A 20,882-nucleotide genomic window follows, 5' to 3' on the forward strand; every position below is an offset into this window, starting at 1 on the left:
CCCTCTCCCCCTCTCTCTCCCTTTCTCTCCCTCTCTCTCTCCCTCCCTCTCTCCCTCTCTCTCTCTCTTCCCCCCTCTCTTTCTCCCTTCCCTCTCTCTCTCCCTCATTCCCTCTCCCCCTCTGTCTCTTCCCCTCCCCCTCCCTCCCTCTCTCTCTCTCTCCCTCTCTCCCTCTCCCTCTCTCCCTCACCCTCATTCCCTCTCCCTCTCTCTTACCCTCCGTCCCTCCCTTTCCCTTTCCCTCCCTTTCCCTCCCTCTCTCTCCCTCTCCTTCTCTGTTTCTGTCTCTGTCTCTCCCTCTGTCCTCAGCCCCTTTTGGTCTCACCAATTCAGGCAGAGAATGTTTGGTTTAAGTTATACAAAAATGTATAAAAATTACAAGCAACACACTCAAAATGCAGGAAGAACTCAGCAGGTCAGGCAGCTTCCATGGAGAAGAATAAACAGTCGACATTTTAGGCTGAGACACTTTCAGCCCAAAACATCAGCTGTTGAGTTCTTCCACCATCTTGTGTGTGTTACTCTAGATTTCCAGCAGCTGCAGAATCTCCTGTGTTTATAGAAGAATGAGGGCTTTAGATACGGTAAACGCAAGGAGGTTTTTTTCCACTGAGTCTGGGTGAGGTCATAGGTTAACAGTAAAAGGTGAAATATTTAAGGGAAACATGAGGGAGAACCTCATCACTCAAAGGGTGGTGCAAGTGTGGAACAAGCTGGCTGTGGTTCGATTCAACATTTAAGAGAAGTTTGGTTAAGTACATGGATGGGAGGGGTATGGAGGACTGTGGTCTCTAGGTTGGCGAGACTAGGCAGAATAGAAGTTCATCACAGATTGGATGGACAGAAGGGCCATTTTCTGTGCTGTAGTGTTTTATGACTCTATAATTCTACAATTGCCCTGCCAAGGAGGAACTCAGTGGATGGGGCAGCACAGTAGCATAGTGATTAAAGCAAACGCTTTACATCATCAGCTATTGCCAGTCAGGGTTCAATTCCGGCCACTGTCTGTAAGGTGTGGGTACGTCCCCCCGTGAACGTGCGGGTTTCCTCTGCGCGCTGTGGTTTCCTCCCACAGTCCAAAGGTGAACAGTTAGGAATAGTGAGTTGTGAGCATGATGTGTTGGTGGTATCACTTGCAGGCTGCCCACAGCGCAATCCCCAGTAATTTGAATTAATGCAAACGACAGATTTCACTGCTTGTTTCTATATTTTGCTGTACAGTATATGTGATAAATCAAGATAGCCTTCAGTCGTTAATTCTGTAAACATGAAGTGTTGATAGTTCTTCCTTCACCAGCATCTGATTACAGGGTGTGGAAGCCAATGAGAACCATGAGGAGGAAATCTCATTGAAACCTATCATATACTGAAAGGCCTAGACAGAGTGAACGTGGAGAGATGTTTCCAATAGTTGGGGAGTCTAGGACCCAGAAGGCACAACCTCAGAATAGAACAGAGGGATGAGGAGGAATTTCTGTAGCCAAAGGGTGGAGAATCTGTGAAATTCATTGACATGTGGAGGCCAAAATTATTGGGGATATTTAAAGTAGAGGTCAATAAGTTCTTGATTCATAAGGGCATCAAAGTTTATGGAGAAAAGGCAGGAGATTGGGAATTGAGAGGGAAATTAAATCAGCCGTGGAAGAATGGCGGAGCGGACTCAATGGGCCAAATGGCCTAATACTCTTCCTATGTCAAATGGGTTTATGGTCTAAATTTGCCTTACACAGCCTTAAGGAAGGTTTTAAAAATTGTGCAGGGGGAGAGTTTTGGACCAAGGTAACTGGTGGAAGATCCCCTCCCTCTCAGTCCTGGTAAACAAGCTCGGGTCATTCATGAAAGTTAGGAACTGTGCTTCATACAAATTGTCTATTGACCCTGCTCTTTTGTCTAGGCCTCTCATCCAACGTGGTCCCCATGTACCTGGGCGAGCTCTCACCAAAGAACTTCCGAGGAGCCATTGGGGTGATGCCCCAACTCTTCATCACGATCGGAATCCTGATTGCTCAGATATTTGGCTTAAGAAACATCCTTGCAAATGACAGAGGTATTCTTTTCAGCCTTGTGATAAAAGACTAGAGTGCAGAATTGTCATTTTTCTCATTTTTTCCTTGTAGTTTAACTTCTCTATGCCTGTTTATAGTTTTTATATTAGCATCTACATATATGTAATAGTTCAGTAAATTCTCTAGTAATTGAAAAAGAAAGATTCGCTTACTTTTGCCTCACTAGCTTTATTTGTCATATGTGTTTTGAAATATACAGTGGAATGAGTCATTTTTAGCAAATCAAATCAGCAATGATTGTGCCACAAGTGCCAACATAGCATGCCCACAATTTACTAATCCTAACCCTCATGTCTTTAGGATGTGGTGGAAGCCAGAGCTCTCAAAGGTACAGTAACCATGGGGAGGGATGTACAATCTTCTTACTGACAGTAGGGAGCAATCAAATCCCAATCTTACAGCTGGCACTGTAAGGCATTAAGCTTCCTGTTACGCTACTATGCAGGCCCAATGATTACCACTGTTACTATTGCAGTTGTGTACAAATAAATGGGCAAAGATGCCTCCATTTTGTTTTTCTCTTACAGGTTGGCCATTGCTCTTGGGACTGACTGGAATCCCAGCTGTGGTGGAGTTAATCTTTCTGCCCTTCTTCCCTGAGAGCCCCAGATACATGCTGATTCAAAAGGGCGATGAAGTTGGAGCAAGAGCAGGTAACTTGGGCCACACATCTGCGAAAGGACGTGCGGCATTGGCAAGGGTCGAGAGGAGGTTCACGGGAATGAAAGAGTTAACGCATGAGGAGCGAATGATGGCTCTGGGCCTGTTCTTGCTGGAGTTTAGAAAAATGAGGGAAGATCTTACTGAAACCTACCAAGTATTGAAGGGCCCAGAGAGAGTGGATGTGAAGAGGGTGTTTCAAATAGTGGGGAAGTCTAGGGCAAGTGTGCACAGACTCAGGATAGAAGGACGACTCTTTCGAACAGAGATAGAAACATATAAACATACAACACGACAGTACAGAACAGTCCCTTCAGCCCAGGACATTGTGCTGACGTTATAACCTACTTTGTCATCAATTTAACCCTGCTCTCCCACATAGCCTCCATTTCACTACCATCCATGTGCCTGTCTAAGAGATGAGGAGGAATTTCTTTTGCCAGAGGGTGGTGAATCTGTGGAGTTCATTGCCATGTTTGGCCGTGGAGGCCAAGTCACTGGGTATGTTTGAAACAGAGGTTGATAGATTCTTGATTAGTCAGGGTGTTGTGAGAAGGCAGGAGAACGGGAATGTGAGGGAAAATGAACCCGTTGTGATTAAATGGTGGAGCAGACTCGATGGACAGAGTGGCCTAACCCTGCTCCTATGTTTTATGATCTTCATCATTATCATCACTATGTGCTGTGTCATCTGATGTGGACAATGGTTGTCTCATCCATGACCATAATTGTACTTGGCAAATTTTTCTACCAAAGTGGTTTGCTATTGCCTTCTTCTGGGCAGTGCCTTTACAAGACGGGTGACCCCAGCCAGAAGAGATATACTTTTTCCTTACATCTGGCCTGGAATCATTCTGGGCCTCATATTCAATTAGACTCAGAGTATAACTAAATGACAGCAATTTTTACAATTGAACAGTGGGAGATCTTAAAAGTTTGGACTAAAGTCTTTAAGGAAGGAGTCTCTGATCAGTGCTTTCTTGTTATCTTGTAAGTGGAGCAGGAATATTGACATGTGGGAAGCAGGAATGCAAAGTCTGTATCTGACGCAGCTTGGAGGAAACAAAAGTCAGTGTCAGCAACAGTCAGGAGACCAGTCAGCAAGTGATGCAGTGGGCTTCCAATCGTCTCACATAACCTGCTACCAGGGACAAGCTCCCCTACTGCAGGGGGACATTTATTCTCGAAACCTTTGTCAGCAAGTAATGAGCAGAAGAACTTGGGAAATAGAAGCAGCAGCAAGGCCATTCAGCCCTTCAAGCCTCTGGTTTATTAGGGGAAAGCTGTGGGAAAATGCTCTCCAACCTCTTTAGTTGATACCCAACTTTTTTGGTGACCAAAATTGGTTTAGGACTGGTAGAATCCAGACAGAGTCAATGGGGTGTGGGGAGAGTGGAAAGGGATTAGTGTGATTATGTGCCTGATTGTCAGTGAGGTGAAGGTTAAGGCTCAGATAGAGAAATCCCAAAGGTACGCTCATCGTCATGAGTTTACCATGGAATGTCGCCAGGGTGATGAAAAGGCTTTGTCCAGTTTTGCCGTCAGACTTAAGGGAAATATTCCCCTGGAAATGGCTCTCTTATGAGCTTACTTGTGATCATGAGATTTATATTACCTTCTGCTCCCTAGTTCCCAGATCTGTCTTGTCTGGAACAATTGGAATTTTACATTACTTTATGGATTAACAATTGTTCAGTGTTTTATAGTTCAAAGTTCAAAGTAAATTTATTATCGAAGTACACATACGTCACCTGAGATTCATTTTCTTCCAGGCATTCACAGTAGAACAGAGAAATACAACAGAATCAATGAAATACTACACACAAACAGAGATGGGCAAATAATTAGAACTGAAGACGGGGCTCTTGCTTGAATTAATACCTACTATAATCATATAACTCCAGAATACTCTCTGGTATACAGAGGGGTTTCTAATGGTAATACAGGACCAGGACCAGGTTGTCAACACAAACAAAAAGATCAAAATACATAACAAAAGACCAACAATTTCAAGACAATAATGCAGAAAATGTTAAGAGAAACCAGAAATCATCCAACAGATTACGAGATCCTACAGCAGTTTAACTCAATCTGATTACTGACACAGGCACAATCAAGAGGCAAACCTCATTCACCAAAATCTTGCTTTAAAATGCAAACTCATAAAAGACACCGTACCTCACTATAAATACAAGCCTGATCCAGTTTTAGAGTCAGACTCCTACAAATTATATTACGACTGTGGGAGGATGATTCTTTGAATTCTATTTTGTATATGTTCTTTGATAATAAATCTACTTTGAAGCTTTTAATTTTTGATCTATTATTACCGATAGGACGTTCCATAATAACCACCTGGATATAATATTACAGGATAAAAAAGTAATAATAAATTACTTAATAGATATAGCCATTCCAAACACACATAACATACAGAAATCAGTAAGTGAAAAATGCTAGAGATATGCTGAATTAAAAGAGGAAATTGAAAGATATGGAACACGACAGGGTATACATTGTCCCAATACTAATATCTAAAAAGAATATCATCCCAAAGTCACTGCACAGTAGCATTAAACAATTCTGCCTACACAGCAATATTTACGTAAATCTCCAGAAAGCCACAATACTAAACACCACTGGAATAGTTCGAAGGTCACTCGCAATTGAGAAGGGAGTGCGCCTTGCTTGACTGTACCTCAGGTTTTGCCAGCTTGAACAGAGAAAGAATTAAAATGATTAGAATTAATTAATTAATAATATTGAGAACATGAGCTGTCGAGTCTTTGGAAGTTTCACCCTTTGTTTTTTTTCCACCAGTTTTCACATCTCGAGGGTAGTGTTTATGGATGTTATATTAACACAGTGGCCAATTTATTAGGTACAGGAGTGTATGTAATACAGATTCAGATTCAGATTATTGTCATTTAGAAACCACAAATGCAATGCAGTTAAAAAATGAGACAACGTTCCTCCAGAATGATATCACAAAAGCACATGACAAAACAGACTACACCAGAAAATCCACATAACGTTTGGCAATCCCCAATCCAGAGTCCAGAGAGGCTGCTGCGTATTAATATCGCGCTACCATCTTAGCACATTCCCCGGAAAGGAGCTCCAAACCCACCAGACAAACAAGACCAAAAACTAAAGCCACAAGACCTGCACAAAACCACATAGTTACAACATATAGTTACAACAGTACAAACAATAGCATAATTGATAAAAAAACAGACTATGTGCACAGTAAAAATAGTCCAAAGATGTTAAATATGTCACCACATACAACCCTGAGATTCGTAAAGTGGCCATTGACTGTATGTCTGTGGTCTTCTGTTGCTGTAGCTCATCCACTTCAAGGTTTGAGGTGTTGTATGCCCGAAGATGCTGTTCTGCACACCACTGTTGTAACGTGTGGTTATTTGAGTTGCTGTCACCTTCCTGTCAGCTTGAACCAGTCTGGCCATTCTCCTCTGACCGCTCTCACCCACAGAACTGCCATTCACTGGATTTTTTTTGTTTTCTCTGTAAACTCTGGAGGCAACCGTAAAAACCCCAGGAGATCAGCAGTTCCTGAGATACTCAAACCACCCCATCTGGCACCAGTGATCATTCATTCCATGGTCAAAATCACTTAGATCACATTTCTTCCCCTTTCTGATGGTTGATTTGAACTACAGCTGGACCTCTTGACTATGTCTGCATGCTTTTATGCATTGAGTTGCTGCCACATGATTGGCTGTTAAAATAATTGCTTTAACAAGCAGGTGCACAGGTGTACCTAATAAAGTGGCCACTGTGTGTATAATAGAAGGTAATTAAAATCCAATGTTTAAAACAGCATCGATGAAATGTCTTGTGCTCAAGCTTTAAGGCGTCTGAGAGGATGGGAGGACGTTGATGGTGAAATTGAGGAGATGCGGTTGGAAGATGAGTCGGAGAAAGCTGAAGGTCGGTTGTCTGTTCTCAACCTCTGCTCCTTCAGGTCACTACGCTGGCAGTTAATCACAGTCGTTGTTCTGAACATGGGACAGCAGCTCTCTGGAGTTAATGCAGTAAGTAACTAAAACGTGTACTTAGAAACAGTATCTAAGTAGTATCTGAGAGGGAATGTGCTGACATTGGCGACGGTCCACAAGAACTATCCCGGGAATGAAAGGGTAATTGTGTGAGGCTCTGGGCCTGTACTCACTGAAGTTTAGAAGAATGTGGTGGGGGGGGAATCTTACTGAAACCTCTCGAATATTGAAAGGACTGGATAGATGTTTCCAACAGTGGGGGAGTCTAGGACCAGAGGACACCGCATCAGATCAGAATGGAGATGAGGAGGAATTTCTTTAGCCAGCGGATGGCGAATCTGTGGAATTCATTACCATAGAAGGCTGTAGAGGCTAAGTCATTGGGCATATTTAAAGCGGGGTTTGATAAATTCTAGATTAGTCTGGGTGTCAAAGGTTACGGGGAGAAGGCAGGAGAATGAGGTTGAGAGGGATAATAAATCAACCTTGATGGAATAGTGGAGAAGACTCGATGGGCTGAATGGCCTAATTCTGCCCCTGTGCTTTATGGTTGTATGAAATAATGAAGCTGTATTTATAAATCAATGGTCTCTATTTTTCCTTGGCTTTTGGGTAAAAAGTAATGCCAAAATACTGCGTAAGAGTGTTACCAAATAAATGTTCACACTGAGCCACAAGGAGATAATAGTGAGCAATCATAGCTGGAGCGAATGCCCTCACTGTTTTTCCCAAGGTTGGGTATACACAAACCAGAGGGCATGGGTTTAAAGGGAGAAGGGAACTACAGTGGATTCCAGTTAATTGGGGCCATCAGTTAATTGGGGCAACCGCTTATTTGGGACGACACTTAAACAACAAAAATAATTAGGAAAATAACTGATATTCCCTTTGTTTATTTGGGACACTATGCCACTTAACTGGGGCAGGAGACTGTTGCCAAACAGTTTTTAACTAATGTCAGTCACGTGCACTTGTGTGGTTGATAGTGCTCTGTGCTTAGAGCAAGCAGTTTTTAAATAATATCACAAACAAGACATGTTGGAAATTGGAGAAACACACACAAAATGCTGGAGAAACTCAACAGGCTAGGCAACACCCATGGAAAAAAGTACAGTTGACGTTTCAGGCCAAAACCCTTCAGCAAGCCCGAAATGTCAACTGTACATTTCTCCATCGATGCTGCCTGGCCTGCTAAGTTCCTCCAGCATTTTGTGTGTGTTTAAATAGTATCAGTGGTGTGTATTTCTGTCTAAGAAGCAGTGAATCTTGTGACTGACAGTTGGCGAGAAATAAGCTGTTCGACAATTCAGAACTGTTTTGCTCACTGAGGTTTCAAGCATTCAGGCTTGGAGATGCCAGAAGTGGCCGAAAGTGAAAATGAAATGATTTCACTACTTCAACAAGTTAGGAACTACAAGTAATTTAAAAGTAGCACCAATCATCTTGAACATTTGAATGAAAATGAAGATTTGGAGGATGCACTCATCAGAAGCATTGTATGAAAGCAGCCCATTACTGTACTACTGTAATTTTGTTTTGTCTTTGGAGCAAAGGAGGATGTGAGGAGACTTGGCAGATGTGTACAAGATGATAAGAGGCATAGATAGAGTGGAGAGCCAGAGACTTTTCCCAGAGAGAAAATGGCTAATACAAGGAGACATTTTTTAAGGTGATTGGAGGATGTCAGGGTAATTTCTTTGCACAAAGAGTGATGGGTGCATGGAACACCCTGCCAGGGTGACAAAGAGGCAGATACATGAGGAACTTTTAAGAAACCCTTAGATAGGCACGTGGATGATAGGGAAATGGATAGCTACATAGGAGGGAAGAGTTAGATTGATCTTTGAGTAGGTTAAGATGTCAACACAACGTTGTGGGCCAAAGGGCTTGTACTGTTTTGCGAAATGATCTGATTGTACCAGCAGTTTAGGAAAATGACCCCAGTGTATCTCAGGAAGAACACTCATGTCTGCCATTTCCCCAGAATTCAGCAGAAAATACAGTGTGTTCCTGTCTTTTCAAAAGACTGAAAAAATCAACTTTCACACAGCGACTCTTTGAAGAACGTTATGTTGAAAACAAACAAAGGAGGGGTGTGGAAGCATAGTGGTTAGTGCTCTCACCGACGATCAGCGATTGGGGTTCAAATCGCACTGCTGTCTGTAAGGAGTTTGTGTGCTCTTCCAGTGGCCAGATGAGTTTCCTGCGGTTTCCTCCCGCATCCCGAAGATGTACAGGTTAGGGTTAGTGAGCTGTGGGCATGCTACGTCAGCACAAGGAGAGTAGAAAAACTTGCGGGCTTCCTCCAGCGCATGAATCTCAGCATAACGTACTGATACTTAGATAATAAATTCCTTTTGAACTTTGAACTTTGGCGGCAGGAGCCAGAAGGGCCCGTTACCGTACTGTACCTCTGAACCTAAAAATGTAAATCTTAATACAAAGCTTTCATAAATGGTGTTGAGAATTCAGAATTTGGAGTTAAGATAGCAGCTTGTAAAGAGAGGATGTATTGTGAAATTTAATTTAAAATAATGCAGAGAAGTCTCAACCAGTGTCCGCTCATCTTCTATTTGCAGATATATTACTATGCAGACAGCATATATCGATCGGCAGGGGTGAAGGAGAATGATATTCAGTATGTGACTGTTGGCACAGGATCGGTCAATGTGTTCATGACCATAGCAGCAGTGAGTCCTAATTAATTTCTACTATAATCTTTACCAGATGTTAATGTGGTTGGGCGTGAGTATGTTGCATTAAGCTCACACTGCTGTTGTGTTCTACAGACGGCTATAATCGAAAAGGCAGGACGCAGGCTGCTCCTTCTACTGGGATTTGCCATTTGCTGCATTTTCTGCATGATCTTAACAATGAGTCTGAACCTTCAGGTTGGTGGAAAGCCTTGTCCTCTGTGAACGGCAATGAATTATTAACATACACACTCAGTGGCCACTTTATTAGGTACACCTGTACACTTACTCGTTAATGCAAATACCTAATCAACTAATCGTGTGACAGCAGCTCGGTGCAGAAAAGCATGCAGACGCAGTCAAGAGGTTTAGATGTTGTTCAGACCAAATACCAGAATGGGGAAGAAAGGTCATCTAAGTTACGTTGACCATGGAATGATTATTGGTGTCAGATGGGGTGGTTTGAGTATCTCTAAAACTACTGACCTCCTGGGATTTTCTCACACAACAGTCCCTAGAACTTACAGAGAATGGTGCACGAAGCAAAAGGCATCCAGTGAGTGGCAGGTTTCTGTGGGAGAAGGTCAGAGGAGAATGGCCAGACTGGTTCAAGCTGACGGGAAGGTGACCATAACTGGGGTAAACAGGCATTACAACAATGGTGCGCAGAGGAGGGTCTGAACACACAGATCATCAGACCTTGAAGTGGATGAGCAACAGCAGCAGCAGACCACACTGAGTTCCACTCCTGTGCCTACTGAGGTGCAACTGATCGTATATTCCATATTCCCAATAGGATCTTAAAGCTTTGAAATTATGTTGCATAATTAAGTTATTTTTACTTTGACAGAGTTTTCAAACATTTGTATGTGATTAACTTTATCCTTTTCTTTTACAATAGTTTTATTGACTTCTTACAAAAAAGAATACAGAGTACAGGAGGATGTACACCATATATCAATTACAATATATGTGAATCACACTTACAGTTCCATTACCCCATATTCATGTAAATTAAATTGAATCGTAACATGAAAAGTAATAGTTTTATTATTATACAAAAAAATCTAAACCCACTACTGAGAAAAGCTGTTTGGTGAAGAAAGTAAAAGGGAAAAAAAATCCTTATCATATTGTAAAACATATTATTAGCCAACATCTGTATTTGATAACAAATCAAAGATTTGAATCAAAGAAAGTAATTCAAAAAAGGCCCCTACAATGTTGGAAAGTCTTGTCTTGATTCAGAAATTGAACAATGAATCTTCTCTAAATTTAAGCATGACATAACATCGTTTAACCATTGAGCAGGAGTAGGCAGAGCAACATCGTTCCACCTAGCAACACTGCCCTCCTGGCTATAAGAGAAATAAAAGCCAAAATGTGCAAATCAGGTGTCTGCAAAATAATATATTTTCCACCAACAATATTGGTTTGGTTTAAAATTTACTTTAAAAAGCACAGAAAAAGTTTGAAATGCTTCCTTCCAGTATTTTTCAAGATTCGGGCAGGTCCAGAACATATGAATTAATGAAGCCTCTCCATTGTTACATCTGTCACAATAGGGTGATATATCCGAATAAAAATGAGACAGCTTAAAAATTGAAACTCCTTTTACTTTAGCATTCGAATTTGTGTGATACTGTTGACCCCGCCAAAATCTAAAAAAAACGAGGTTTGTCCTCCTTCCTCACATGAGTTTCTTGTACAAAAATGATATGAGCATTAAGTCTTTGGAATACTTTGAAAATCTTCTTTCTTTTAATTGGATGATTTAAACCATTAGTATTCCAAGACGCAAAATTAATGGTCTGAGCCATAATTCTAAAATCAACCCTTTGGTATAGAAAGGGTTAACCAACTTATAAACTCATGCACCCGGAAGAGGAACAAAAGTAAAGAGAAGACCCGGAAGTGACGACAACACAGACATATTTGAAGTTCAAAAACAGCCCAAATAAAAAAACTAACACAAACTGGTACAAAAAAAATAGAATTAGAAAACAGACCATCCCCCCACCCCCCAAGAAAAAGAGAAAAAGCCAAAATATGACTTAAAAATATAACTTAAAAAGGGAAAAAGTATCCTACCCCCATGTCAGCTGAAGAACACTCCATATATAAAGGATATATATAAAAGAATCACCCCAACTTTAAAAATTAAAATCGCTATAATAAAAACCATATTTCTAAGTATAGTTAGTTGTAAAAAGAATAAAAATATAATCACTAAAAAAAATTATAAATCGGGCTCTAGCCCAGACAAAACAAAAAATATTTAAGCTATGATAAGCGATGCATTGTAGAAAAAAGGTGAAAAAAATAAAAACATATCGCCATCTTAAGCAAAACCAAAAATCTTTTTCAAAAAACCACCATCTTAATCAAAGAAAAATTCACCTTCAAAGAATTAAAAATATACCTTCGAAGGAACAAAGTTAATGGACAAGTATGTAGTTAAATGATTAAAGTGTATAAGGCAAAACAATTGATATGACGAAAACACACTTTAACAAGTATAAAGTATAGGATGAACCTACACCAGTAACCAGATTTTAATTCTGGTTTAAGAGATCGAGAACCATCTTACACGATCAGAATCATTCATTTATTAGAGACTGGTGTCTGTAGCAGTAGGGAAGTTCTCCTCCAGATATTTTCTCGCTTCTGAAGTTGAAGTGAAAACCTGTCGTGGAGCATTCGACGGAGAAATTCGAAGCTTCGCAGGGTATAGAAGCGCAGGTTTCAGATTTTTCTCATAACATTCAGCCATCAACGGTTTAAAAAGAAGCCTTCTTTTTAAAAGGTCAGGACTAAAGTCTTCGACCAGGCGGAAGCAAAATTCTTTGAATTTAATCATTCTTGCTCGACGAGCTGCTCTTATAAGTTGTTCTTTGTCATGTATATAATGGAACCGGACAATTACCACCGAAGGTTTGTCTGTAACACTCGGTGATCGACGCCGAATTCTATGTGCCCGATCCAATAAAGGAGGGTTATTCGGGAAAATAGTCGGAAACGCTTCTTTTAAAAGTTGAGCAAAATATTTCGAAGGGTCATCTTTTTCTATGCCGTCTGGAAGACCAAGTATACATAAGTTCTGTCTTCTGGACCGATTCTCAAAATCGTCACTCTTGGCTTTAAGGGCTTCCATCAGCTTAATGGTCGAAATTAAATCCTGTTGCAGTTTTTCAACAGTCAAATCTCGCTTCCGAGCATCTTCTTGCAGAGGCGCAATAAGAGCTTGTTCTGTTTAATTACTAAATCCGTCTTAACCATGTACTCTTGAAAAGCCTTCATATCTTCTTTAAAAAATTGTTGTAGCTCAGCAAATTTTTTATCCAAAACCTCCATAAACAATTCAAAAGTTAATTGAGTTTGTTGTGGCGGAGCCTGCTTCTTTCCATTACCGTTCGGATTGCGTCCGGGATCCCTTCCCTTAGACCTGAGAGACATTTCTGTTTGCATATCTTCAAAAGTTCACAACAAACTCTTGGCAGTAAATCCAAAAAAAAAATTAACAAAGAAACTTTCGGTATAGGTAAAAATAAGCTGAATAAAGGTGATCAAAGGTTAAAAAAAGTAAAGGTTATGGAGCGAATCCAAAACAGTACTCACTCCATGAGCGTCTCCAGCTGACCTTTACTGTAAATCTTATTCCCAGAGAATTTTAATTTTGTCTAAAGGAACATTTCTCATTCCCAACAACATACCGTAAATATTAGATATTGATCCATTATGAAAAGAACTTTATTAAAGATTAGCTGTATTTGTCATACATGCATCAAGTCATTGAGTGAAATGCATTGTTTGCATTATTGTTTTGCGATGTGCTAGGGACAGCCCACAAGTGTCGCCACTCTTGCAGAGCCAACTTGCAGGCCCACAACTCATTAACTCTAATCCGTACATCTTTGGGAAGCGGGAGGAAACTGGAGCATCTGGAGGAAACCCTTGTCACGGGAGAACGTACAAACTCCTTACCAATAGTAGCAGGAACTAAACTCCGATCAATGAACACTGATGCTGTAAAGCGATGTGCGAATTGCCACGTTACCATGCCACCCTCAATTTGAAACAAACTAACAAGAATAGATCATGGTAACATAATGGTCAAAGCAGTACCTTATGAGGATAGACTGAGCAATCTGGGGCCTTTCTCTTTGGAGAGAATAAGGATAAGAGGTGATAGAGGTGTACAGGATGATAAGAGGCATACATCAGTGGATAGTTTATTGATTTATTAGTGAGACAGTGCAGAGTGAGCCCCACACTTCCCCAGCCACCCCCAACAACTCCAGTTAGCCCTAACCTAATCACAAAACAATTTACAATGACCATTTAACACGGGCTTTGGACTGTGGGAGAAAACCAGGGCACCCGGAGAAAACGCATGCATTCCTCATAAAGGGACTCCTTGCACAATGGTGCTGGAATAGAACTTTAGAATCCAGAATGCCCCAAGGTGTAACGGCGTCACACTAAACATGACACTACCATGGTGTAGTCGCCAGAGACGTTTTCTCTCTGGCCAGTAATGGCTATTATGAGGAGGTGTAACTTTAAGGTGTTGAGAAGGAAGTATAGAAGGATGTCAAGGATAGTTTTGGTGGGTGGGTGCATGGAACGTGCTGCTGGGGGTTGTGGTAAAGGCAGACACGTTAGGGACATTTAAAAGACTCTTGGAACAGAGATGGGGAGGAACTTCTTTAGTGACTGTGCAGGCTTCCTCTGGGGGCTCCAGTTCCCTTCCACGTTCTAAAGGCGTATGGATTGGTTTGGGTCAGTAAGTTATGGGTGTGCTATGTTGACGCCAGAAAAGTGGCGACCCTTGCGGGCTGCCCCCAGCACGTCCTCGGACTGTGTTGTACATTGACCCAAACGACACATTTCGCTGGATGTTTCCATGTTGCGATGTTCATGTGACAAATAAAGCTAATCTTTTAATCTTTTCTCTCTTTACCTCTGTAAGATCTTTCCACATTCTCCTGCACTGCAGGGAATGAAGGGAAGGGTCTCAACCTGAAATATTAACTGCTTATTCCCTTACATAGACACTGTCTGATCTGTTGAGTTCCTCCAGCATTTTGTGTGTGTTGCACTGCATTTCCAGCATCTATTCGACCTCTAGAGTTTATAAGGTCCTAACCTTTTCAACCTTTCCCTATAACTCGGGTCCTCAAATTTCAACAACATCCTTGTAAATTTTCTCTGCGCTCTTTCAAGCTTTTAACTCTTCTGTATTTAATAAAATGAAGAAAGCACCACAGAAGCTAAATTACATACAATGCAAGAATATGATAAAAGTGCAATAAGAATTATTGAATATGAAAAATATGTTTTCTCCTTAGGACTCCGTTAATGGAATGTCGTACCTCAGCATTACCTGCGTAATCGTTTATGTTATTGGACATGCAATAGGACCTAGTAAGTACAAAAACCATCCAGTTCTTCACTCAGTTTGATCTTCTTTTTACATGCTGTCTTGATGCAGTTACAAAATGTGAAAATAAGTTCAATGTCTTTACAGTGTGCAACCTACAGTACATTCAGTGGCCACTTTATTAGCTACTTCCTATTCCTAAATAAGTGGCCACTGTGCCTATGTTTGTGATCTTCTGCTGCTGTAGACCGTCCACTTCAAGGTTCAGAGTGTTGTGTGTTCAGAGATGCTCTTCTGCACACCACTTTTGTAACGTGTGGTTATTTGAGTTACTGTCGTCTTCCCATCAGCTTCAACCAGTCTGACCATTCTTCTCTGACCTCTCTCATTAACAAGGCATGTTTGCCCACAGAACAGCTGCGCGCTGGATGTTTTTGTTTTTCACACCATCGTCTGTAAACTCTAGAGACTGCTGCGTGTGAAAATCCAAGGACACCTGCATTTCTGAGGTGCTCGAAACACACCAGCTGGTACCAACAATCATTCCCCTACCCCATTTTGATATTTGGTCTGAACAACAACTGAACCTCTTGACCACTACTACGTGCATTGAGTTGCTACCACATGATTGGCTGACTAGATATTTGCATTAATGAGCAGGTGTACAGGTATATCTAATAAAGTGGCCACTGAGTGTATGTTCATGGTTTTCTGCTGCTGTAGTCCACCCACTTCAAGGTTCGACGTGTTGTGCATTCAGAGATGCTCTTCTGTGCACCACTGTTGTAACATGTGGTTATTTGAGTTACTGGTGATTATTTGGCTGTAATTGCTAACAGCAAATCCTGTTTTATTAGGCCCCATTCCGTACGTGATAACAACGGAGATATTCCGTCAATCCTCCAGACCGGCTGCCTTCATGGTGGCAGGATCGGTTCATTGGTTATCCAACTTCCTCGTGGGCCTCATTTTCCCATTTCTTGAGGTACGTTTAGCTTAAGGCTCATTTATTTATGATTAAATGCACCCTTCCATATCCTGTGCTCAGGGTGGCCTCAACCTGATAGTCAAGTCAAGTAAAGTTTATTGTCATTTAACTATATGCAGGTTTATAATGTATTGTATATGACCATATAATTAATATAGAAACGTGATTTTTCTTCGAACCAGAGCTCAAACTCCAGCAGGGTGCCAGAGACCAAATATCGGGAAAGCCAGACTCGAGGTAGAGATTGTGCAGGTTAAGACTTTATTCAATGGAGCGTAGAAGATCATCATTATGCGCCATATCGTGTGAAGTGGGCAATCGTGCTCTCGTGACTACGATAGTTCTTGGTAGATTTTTCTACAGAGGTGGTTTTCCATTGCCACCTTCTGGGCAGCATCTTCACAAGACGGGTGACCCCAGCCATTATCGATACTCTTCAGAAATTGTCTGCCTGGCGTCGGTGGTCACATAACCAGGACTTGCGATACTCACCAGCTGCTTATACAACCATCCACCATCTGCTCCCATGATCCTGATTTGTGGGGGAGAGGGGCGGTGGTGCTAAGCAGGTGCTGTACATTGCCCGAGGGTGACCTGCAGGGTAACAGAGGGAAGGAATGCCTTACTCATCTTTTGGTAGAGGCGTATGAACTCATGAGGGGTATAGATCGTGTGTATGCACGCTGTCCATTGGATGGATACATCCTGTCATGAATTGGATAGATTGAACACACGTGTCACAGCATATGTCTTATCTTACCAGCTCATTGAAATCCACTCCCCCATCGGAGGCAGGGACTGGCCTATTTGAGGAGCATTGCAGCCCCTCGCACTCCATTTAATTGATGATGTCATGATGCCATTAGGGTTTAAATCTAGTGCGCGGTAACCGTGTTGTCTCTTTCCCTCTCTGGTCACCATGGACCAGGTAGATGATAGGTGCCATGGAAATAGTAGACAGTGCGGGGAGGGTGTGCTACAGTTCAGAAGGGCTGGGCACACACCTTGGATGAGTGTTTACCACTGTGTGTATGTGTAGTGTCTGTTTTGTCCTGCCACTTCAGGCATTCATTTTAGGTAAGTTTCTGTATCCAAGTTTAGCTTGAAGGGTTATTGAAGTTATAACTCTCTTGTTCAAGAGCCTGATGGTTGAGGGGGCAGTAACTGCTCCTGAACCTGGGGGGTGCGAATCCTGAGGCTCTTGTACCTTCTTCCAGATGGTAGCAGTGAGAAAAGAGCACATGCTGGGTGTTGGGGATCTCTGATGATGGATGTTGCTTTCCTGCAACAACGTTTCCTGAAGATGTACTCAATGATTGGGAGGGTTTTATCCATAATGGACTGGGCTGTACCCATTACTTTTGTTTAGTGTCATTGTCTTGAAATATAGGCGGCTTAGATAATTACTTATTTGGTTTAGATACTTGGTTGAGTGTTTCATTGTTTGTCTTGAAAATAAATAGCATGCTTACTCACAATCAGCATCTCCTGCCCCACTTACCAAATCCGCAGATCTTCTTCCCTGTAACAACAGGAGATGGGTGAATGTACCCTATCGTGAACTGGGTGGATGAACAGCCCCATGAACACACATCTGTGATTTTAGGTTTGGATTAATAGTCCACATGGATGATTTGAATATGGATGCAATAGAAGAACAGCAACAGATATAGTCACGTAACACAGAAAATCTATTCGATTGGATAAATGGGATTTAATTAAGCCACACCAGTTGGTCGGGTCATCGAACAGCACAGCATGAAATCAGGTCTCCTGGCCCAATTTGAACATTCCAACCATGGTGCTGGTTCAAGCTAGTCCCATTTGCCCATGTTTGGTCCATGTCCCTCTGGACCCCTTCTGTCCGTCTACGTATTCCAATGTCTTTTCGATGCTGTCATTGTACCGATCTCCACTGCTTCCTCTGGCAGCTCATTCCATATATGCACCACCATCTGTATGGTAACGTTGGCCCTGTCGTCCTTTGATATCTTTCACCTCTCATCTTAAACTTCTGCCTCTAATTTCTCTTTTGTTCCTGTCTCCCACCATTCTCTTCTGGCTTCTGCCCTTTTTCTTTCTAGTCCTGATGAAAGTTTCAGCCTGAAGCACCAACTGTTCATTTCCCTCCAAAGATGCTGCCTCTGACTCACCGATGTTGAAATCAAAGCCAAAGTATCTATGGGATTCTTTGGAACCCCAGAATTCTTTAAAGCCACAGTCCTTGAGTTCATTGAACCAGATTGATAAACTTCTGGATATTAAGGGTTTAGAGAGGCGGGTTGTGTGTCAGCCACGATAAGTGTCAGAGCAGGCTTAAAGGACTAGGTGCTCATCTCCTCCATCTTGTTCTCTTCATATATTATGTTCCCAGAGCTTAGGTTGGAAATCAAAGACAAAGTTGAAAAAAAGTCGAAGTAAATTTATTTTCAAAGCATGTATATGTCACCATACCCTATCTAAGATTCATTTTCTTGCAGGTATTTACAGGAAAATAAAGAAATACAGTCGAATTTATCAAAGACAGAGGCCAGAGATTTATTTATGACAGTGGCAGTAGCAGCATAATGTTGTATATTTAACTACATTTTGTAAATACACTTTACATCAACTTGTACATCTGCAGAATACATTTTTATCTTTTAATATTATTGTATGTGCTGTATGTGATATATGTATTGCATTTTGCACCTGGTCCCAGAGGATTGTTGTTTCATTCAGCTGTACAAATGCGTATAGCTGAAGGACAACAAACTTGAACTTGAACAGAGTGGTGGAGCCAATGATATTCAAAGTTGTAAGCAACTGGAAGTTCAGGGTCTTTTGCGAAGGATGGGAGGGGGGCTTTGGGGTTCTGATGTTTCTACCATTCATTCTGTGAGGTTTCTTGTTTCCTGGATGTCTGTGAAGAGTACTTATTTCAGGTTGTACGCTATATACATTCTCTGATATTAAATGAACCCTCGAACCTTTGAAGCTTGCAGACTAGTCACAGGTGCTCTACAAAGTTAACACCATATTATTCCCCCTTCATTCTGATACTGTTAGAGTTAAGGAGTCAATATTGGCATCGAAGGTACAAACTCGACACCTTCCTGTCTAATTTTTTTTTTGTCTAACTAAATTCTCCTTGCAGAAGGGGATTGGCGAGTACAGCTTCATCATTTTTGGGGTGATCTGCCTGGCCACCTTTGCCTACATCTTCCTCATCATTCCCGAAACGAAAAACAAGACCTTCCTGGAGATCAGTCAGATTCTGGCCAAGAGGAACAATGTGGAGATGAAAGTGGAGCAGGAGCAGCTGGATCTGAGTCTGAGGGATGTGGGTCACCAACAGTGGAAGGCAGAGAAGAGCACGCATCTCTAACCAACCCCAGTATGTTCCTCGGGCTGGAATCAATTTGTGCAATACTAACCACACACGCTTGCCTCTTGGTCTAACAAGAGTGCTAATACATTTACAATCATTCAGTGTCATTATCATTGCTGGAAGAATCCCATTCCTTAAACCTCCCTTATTAACTCTCTCACATCTAAAAGAATTTCCTTAAAACCTATATCTCTGCCAAGGTTTTTTGTAACGTGCGAATGCAAAAGCTTTTAGATAGTGTTTATTGACATCAGTCAATGAGGTTATTGACCAGGACAGCATGGAAACAGGTCTTTTGCCCCAATTTCTCCATGACAACCATGCTCCTGGCTCTAAGATGGTCCTGTTCACCCACATTTGGCCCATGTCCCTCTAAACCGAACTTTTTTTATGCCATGGACTCCTACCATTAACCAAGGGGTCCAGGTTGGGAACCCCTGCTTTAAACCCCTTCTATCTGTATATGTACTTAATCAAATATTTTTCTATGCTATTATTGTGGATTTGAATAGGTTTATCAGATTAGTTTTATAATTCATGTGGACATCAAAATACTTAAATATACATCTGACAAATAAAGTTACTGTAATCTTTCATAGCTAATGTTCAGTGCTGAAGTCAATATAATCAATTTACTTGGACAAGAGAGTCTAGTTATTTACCTATTTTATTTATTGAGATACAGCGCAGAGTAGGAACTTTGAGCCACACTACACAGCAATCGCACCCATTTAGCCCTGGCCTAATTATGGGACAATTTACAATGGCCATGTAACCTACCAGCTGGCACGTCTCTGGACTGTGGGAGGAAACTGGAGCTCCCAAAGGAAACCCATATGGTCTCAGGGAGAACATACAAACTCATTACAGACTGCAGCGGGAATTGAACAGAGGTCACCTGTACTGTAAAGCATTGTGCTAACCACTACACTGCCATGTCGCCTAATGTTAAAGTGAGGAGGAAATGGAAACTCTTCCCAATAAAAGCACTTCCCTAAAAACTGCAGTAGCAGGGAATAATTAGATATAAATTAAACTAATCAGCAATGTGCAATTGATGGCCAGACTCATTAAGGAGGAGATTTACCCAGCCATCTCCATAAGCACTGCACTCCAGGTGAGTGAAATCTGTAATTACAAAACTGAAAATGCTGGAATTGCCCAGCAGGTCAGGCAGCATCTGAGGGTAGAGAAACAGTTCAGGTCATTTACCTTTTATAAGACCATAAGACACAGTAGTAGAATTAGGCCACTTGGCCCATCAAGTCTGTTCTGCCATTCTATCATGGCTGATTTATTATTCCTCTCCACCCCATTCTTTTGCCTCTCCCGTAACCTTTGACACCCTTACTAATTAAGAACCTATCAAAATTCTGCTTTAAATATACCCAGTGACTTGGTCTCCACAGCCGCCTATGGTAATGAATTCCACAGATTAACCACTCTCTAGCTAAAGAAATTCCTCCTCATCTCCATTCTGAAGGGACATCCTTCTATTCTGGGGCTGTGCCCTCTGGTCCTAGACTCCTCCACTATTTGAAATAATCCTCTTCACATCCACTCTATCTAGGCCTTTCAATATTCAATAGGTTTCAATGAGATACCCCTCATTCTTCTGAACTCCAAAGAGTGCAGGTCCAGAGCCATCAAATGCTCCTTGTATGTTAAATCTTACATTCCCAGAATCATTCTTGTGAACT

At 41.5% G+C, this 20,882-nt stretch overlaps 1 protein-coding gene across 1 annotated transcript in view; it reads left to right on the forward strand.

Moving 5' to 3' along the window:
- Window positions 1-19,721, forward strand: part of slc2a1a (solute carrier family 2 member 1a) — a 32,052-nt gene extending 12,331 nt beyond the window's left edge. Inside the window, exons 5-12 of the mRNA XM_059952293.1 lie at window positions 1,843-2,047; window positions 2,594-2,719; window positions 6,597-6,784; window positions 9,328-9,438; window positions 9,538-9,639; window positions 14,793-14,868; window positions 15,682-15,809; window positions 18,949-19,721. Coding sequence (XP_059808276.1) covers window positions 1,843-2,047; window positions 2,594-2,719; window positions 6,597-6,784; window positions 9,328-9,438; window positions 9,538-9,639; window positions 14,793-14,868; window positions 15,682-15,809; window positions 18,949-19,179 — 1,167 coding nt within the window. The 3' untranslated portion in view covers window positions 19,180-19,721. The remainder of the gene's footprint in view (window positions 1-1,842; window positions 2,048-2,593; window positions 2,720-6,596; window positions 6,785-9,327; window positions 9,439-9,537; window positions 9,640-14,792; window positions 14,869-15,681; window positions 15,810-18,948) is intronic.
- The last annotated feature ends 1,161 nt before the right edge of the window (window positions 19,722-20,882 follow it).

This window comes from Hypanus sabinus, chromosome 27, assembly GCF_030144855.1.
Source record: "Hypanus sabinus isolate sHypSab1 chromosome 27, sHypSab1.hap1, whole genome shotgun sequence".
Classification (NCBI taxonomy): Eukaryota; Metazoa; Chordata; class Chondrichthyes; order Myliobatiformes; family Dasyatidae; genus Hypanus; species Hypanus sabinus.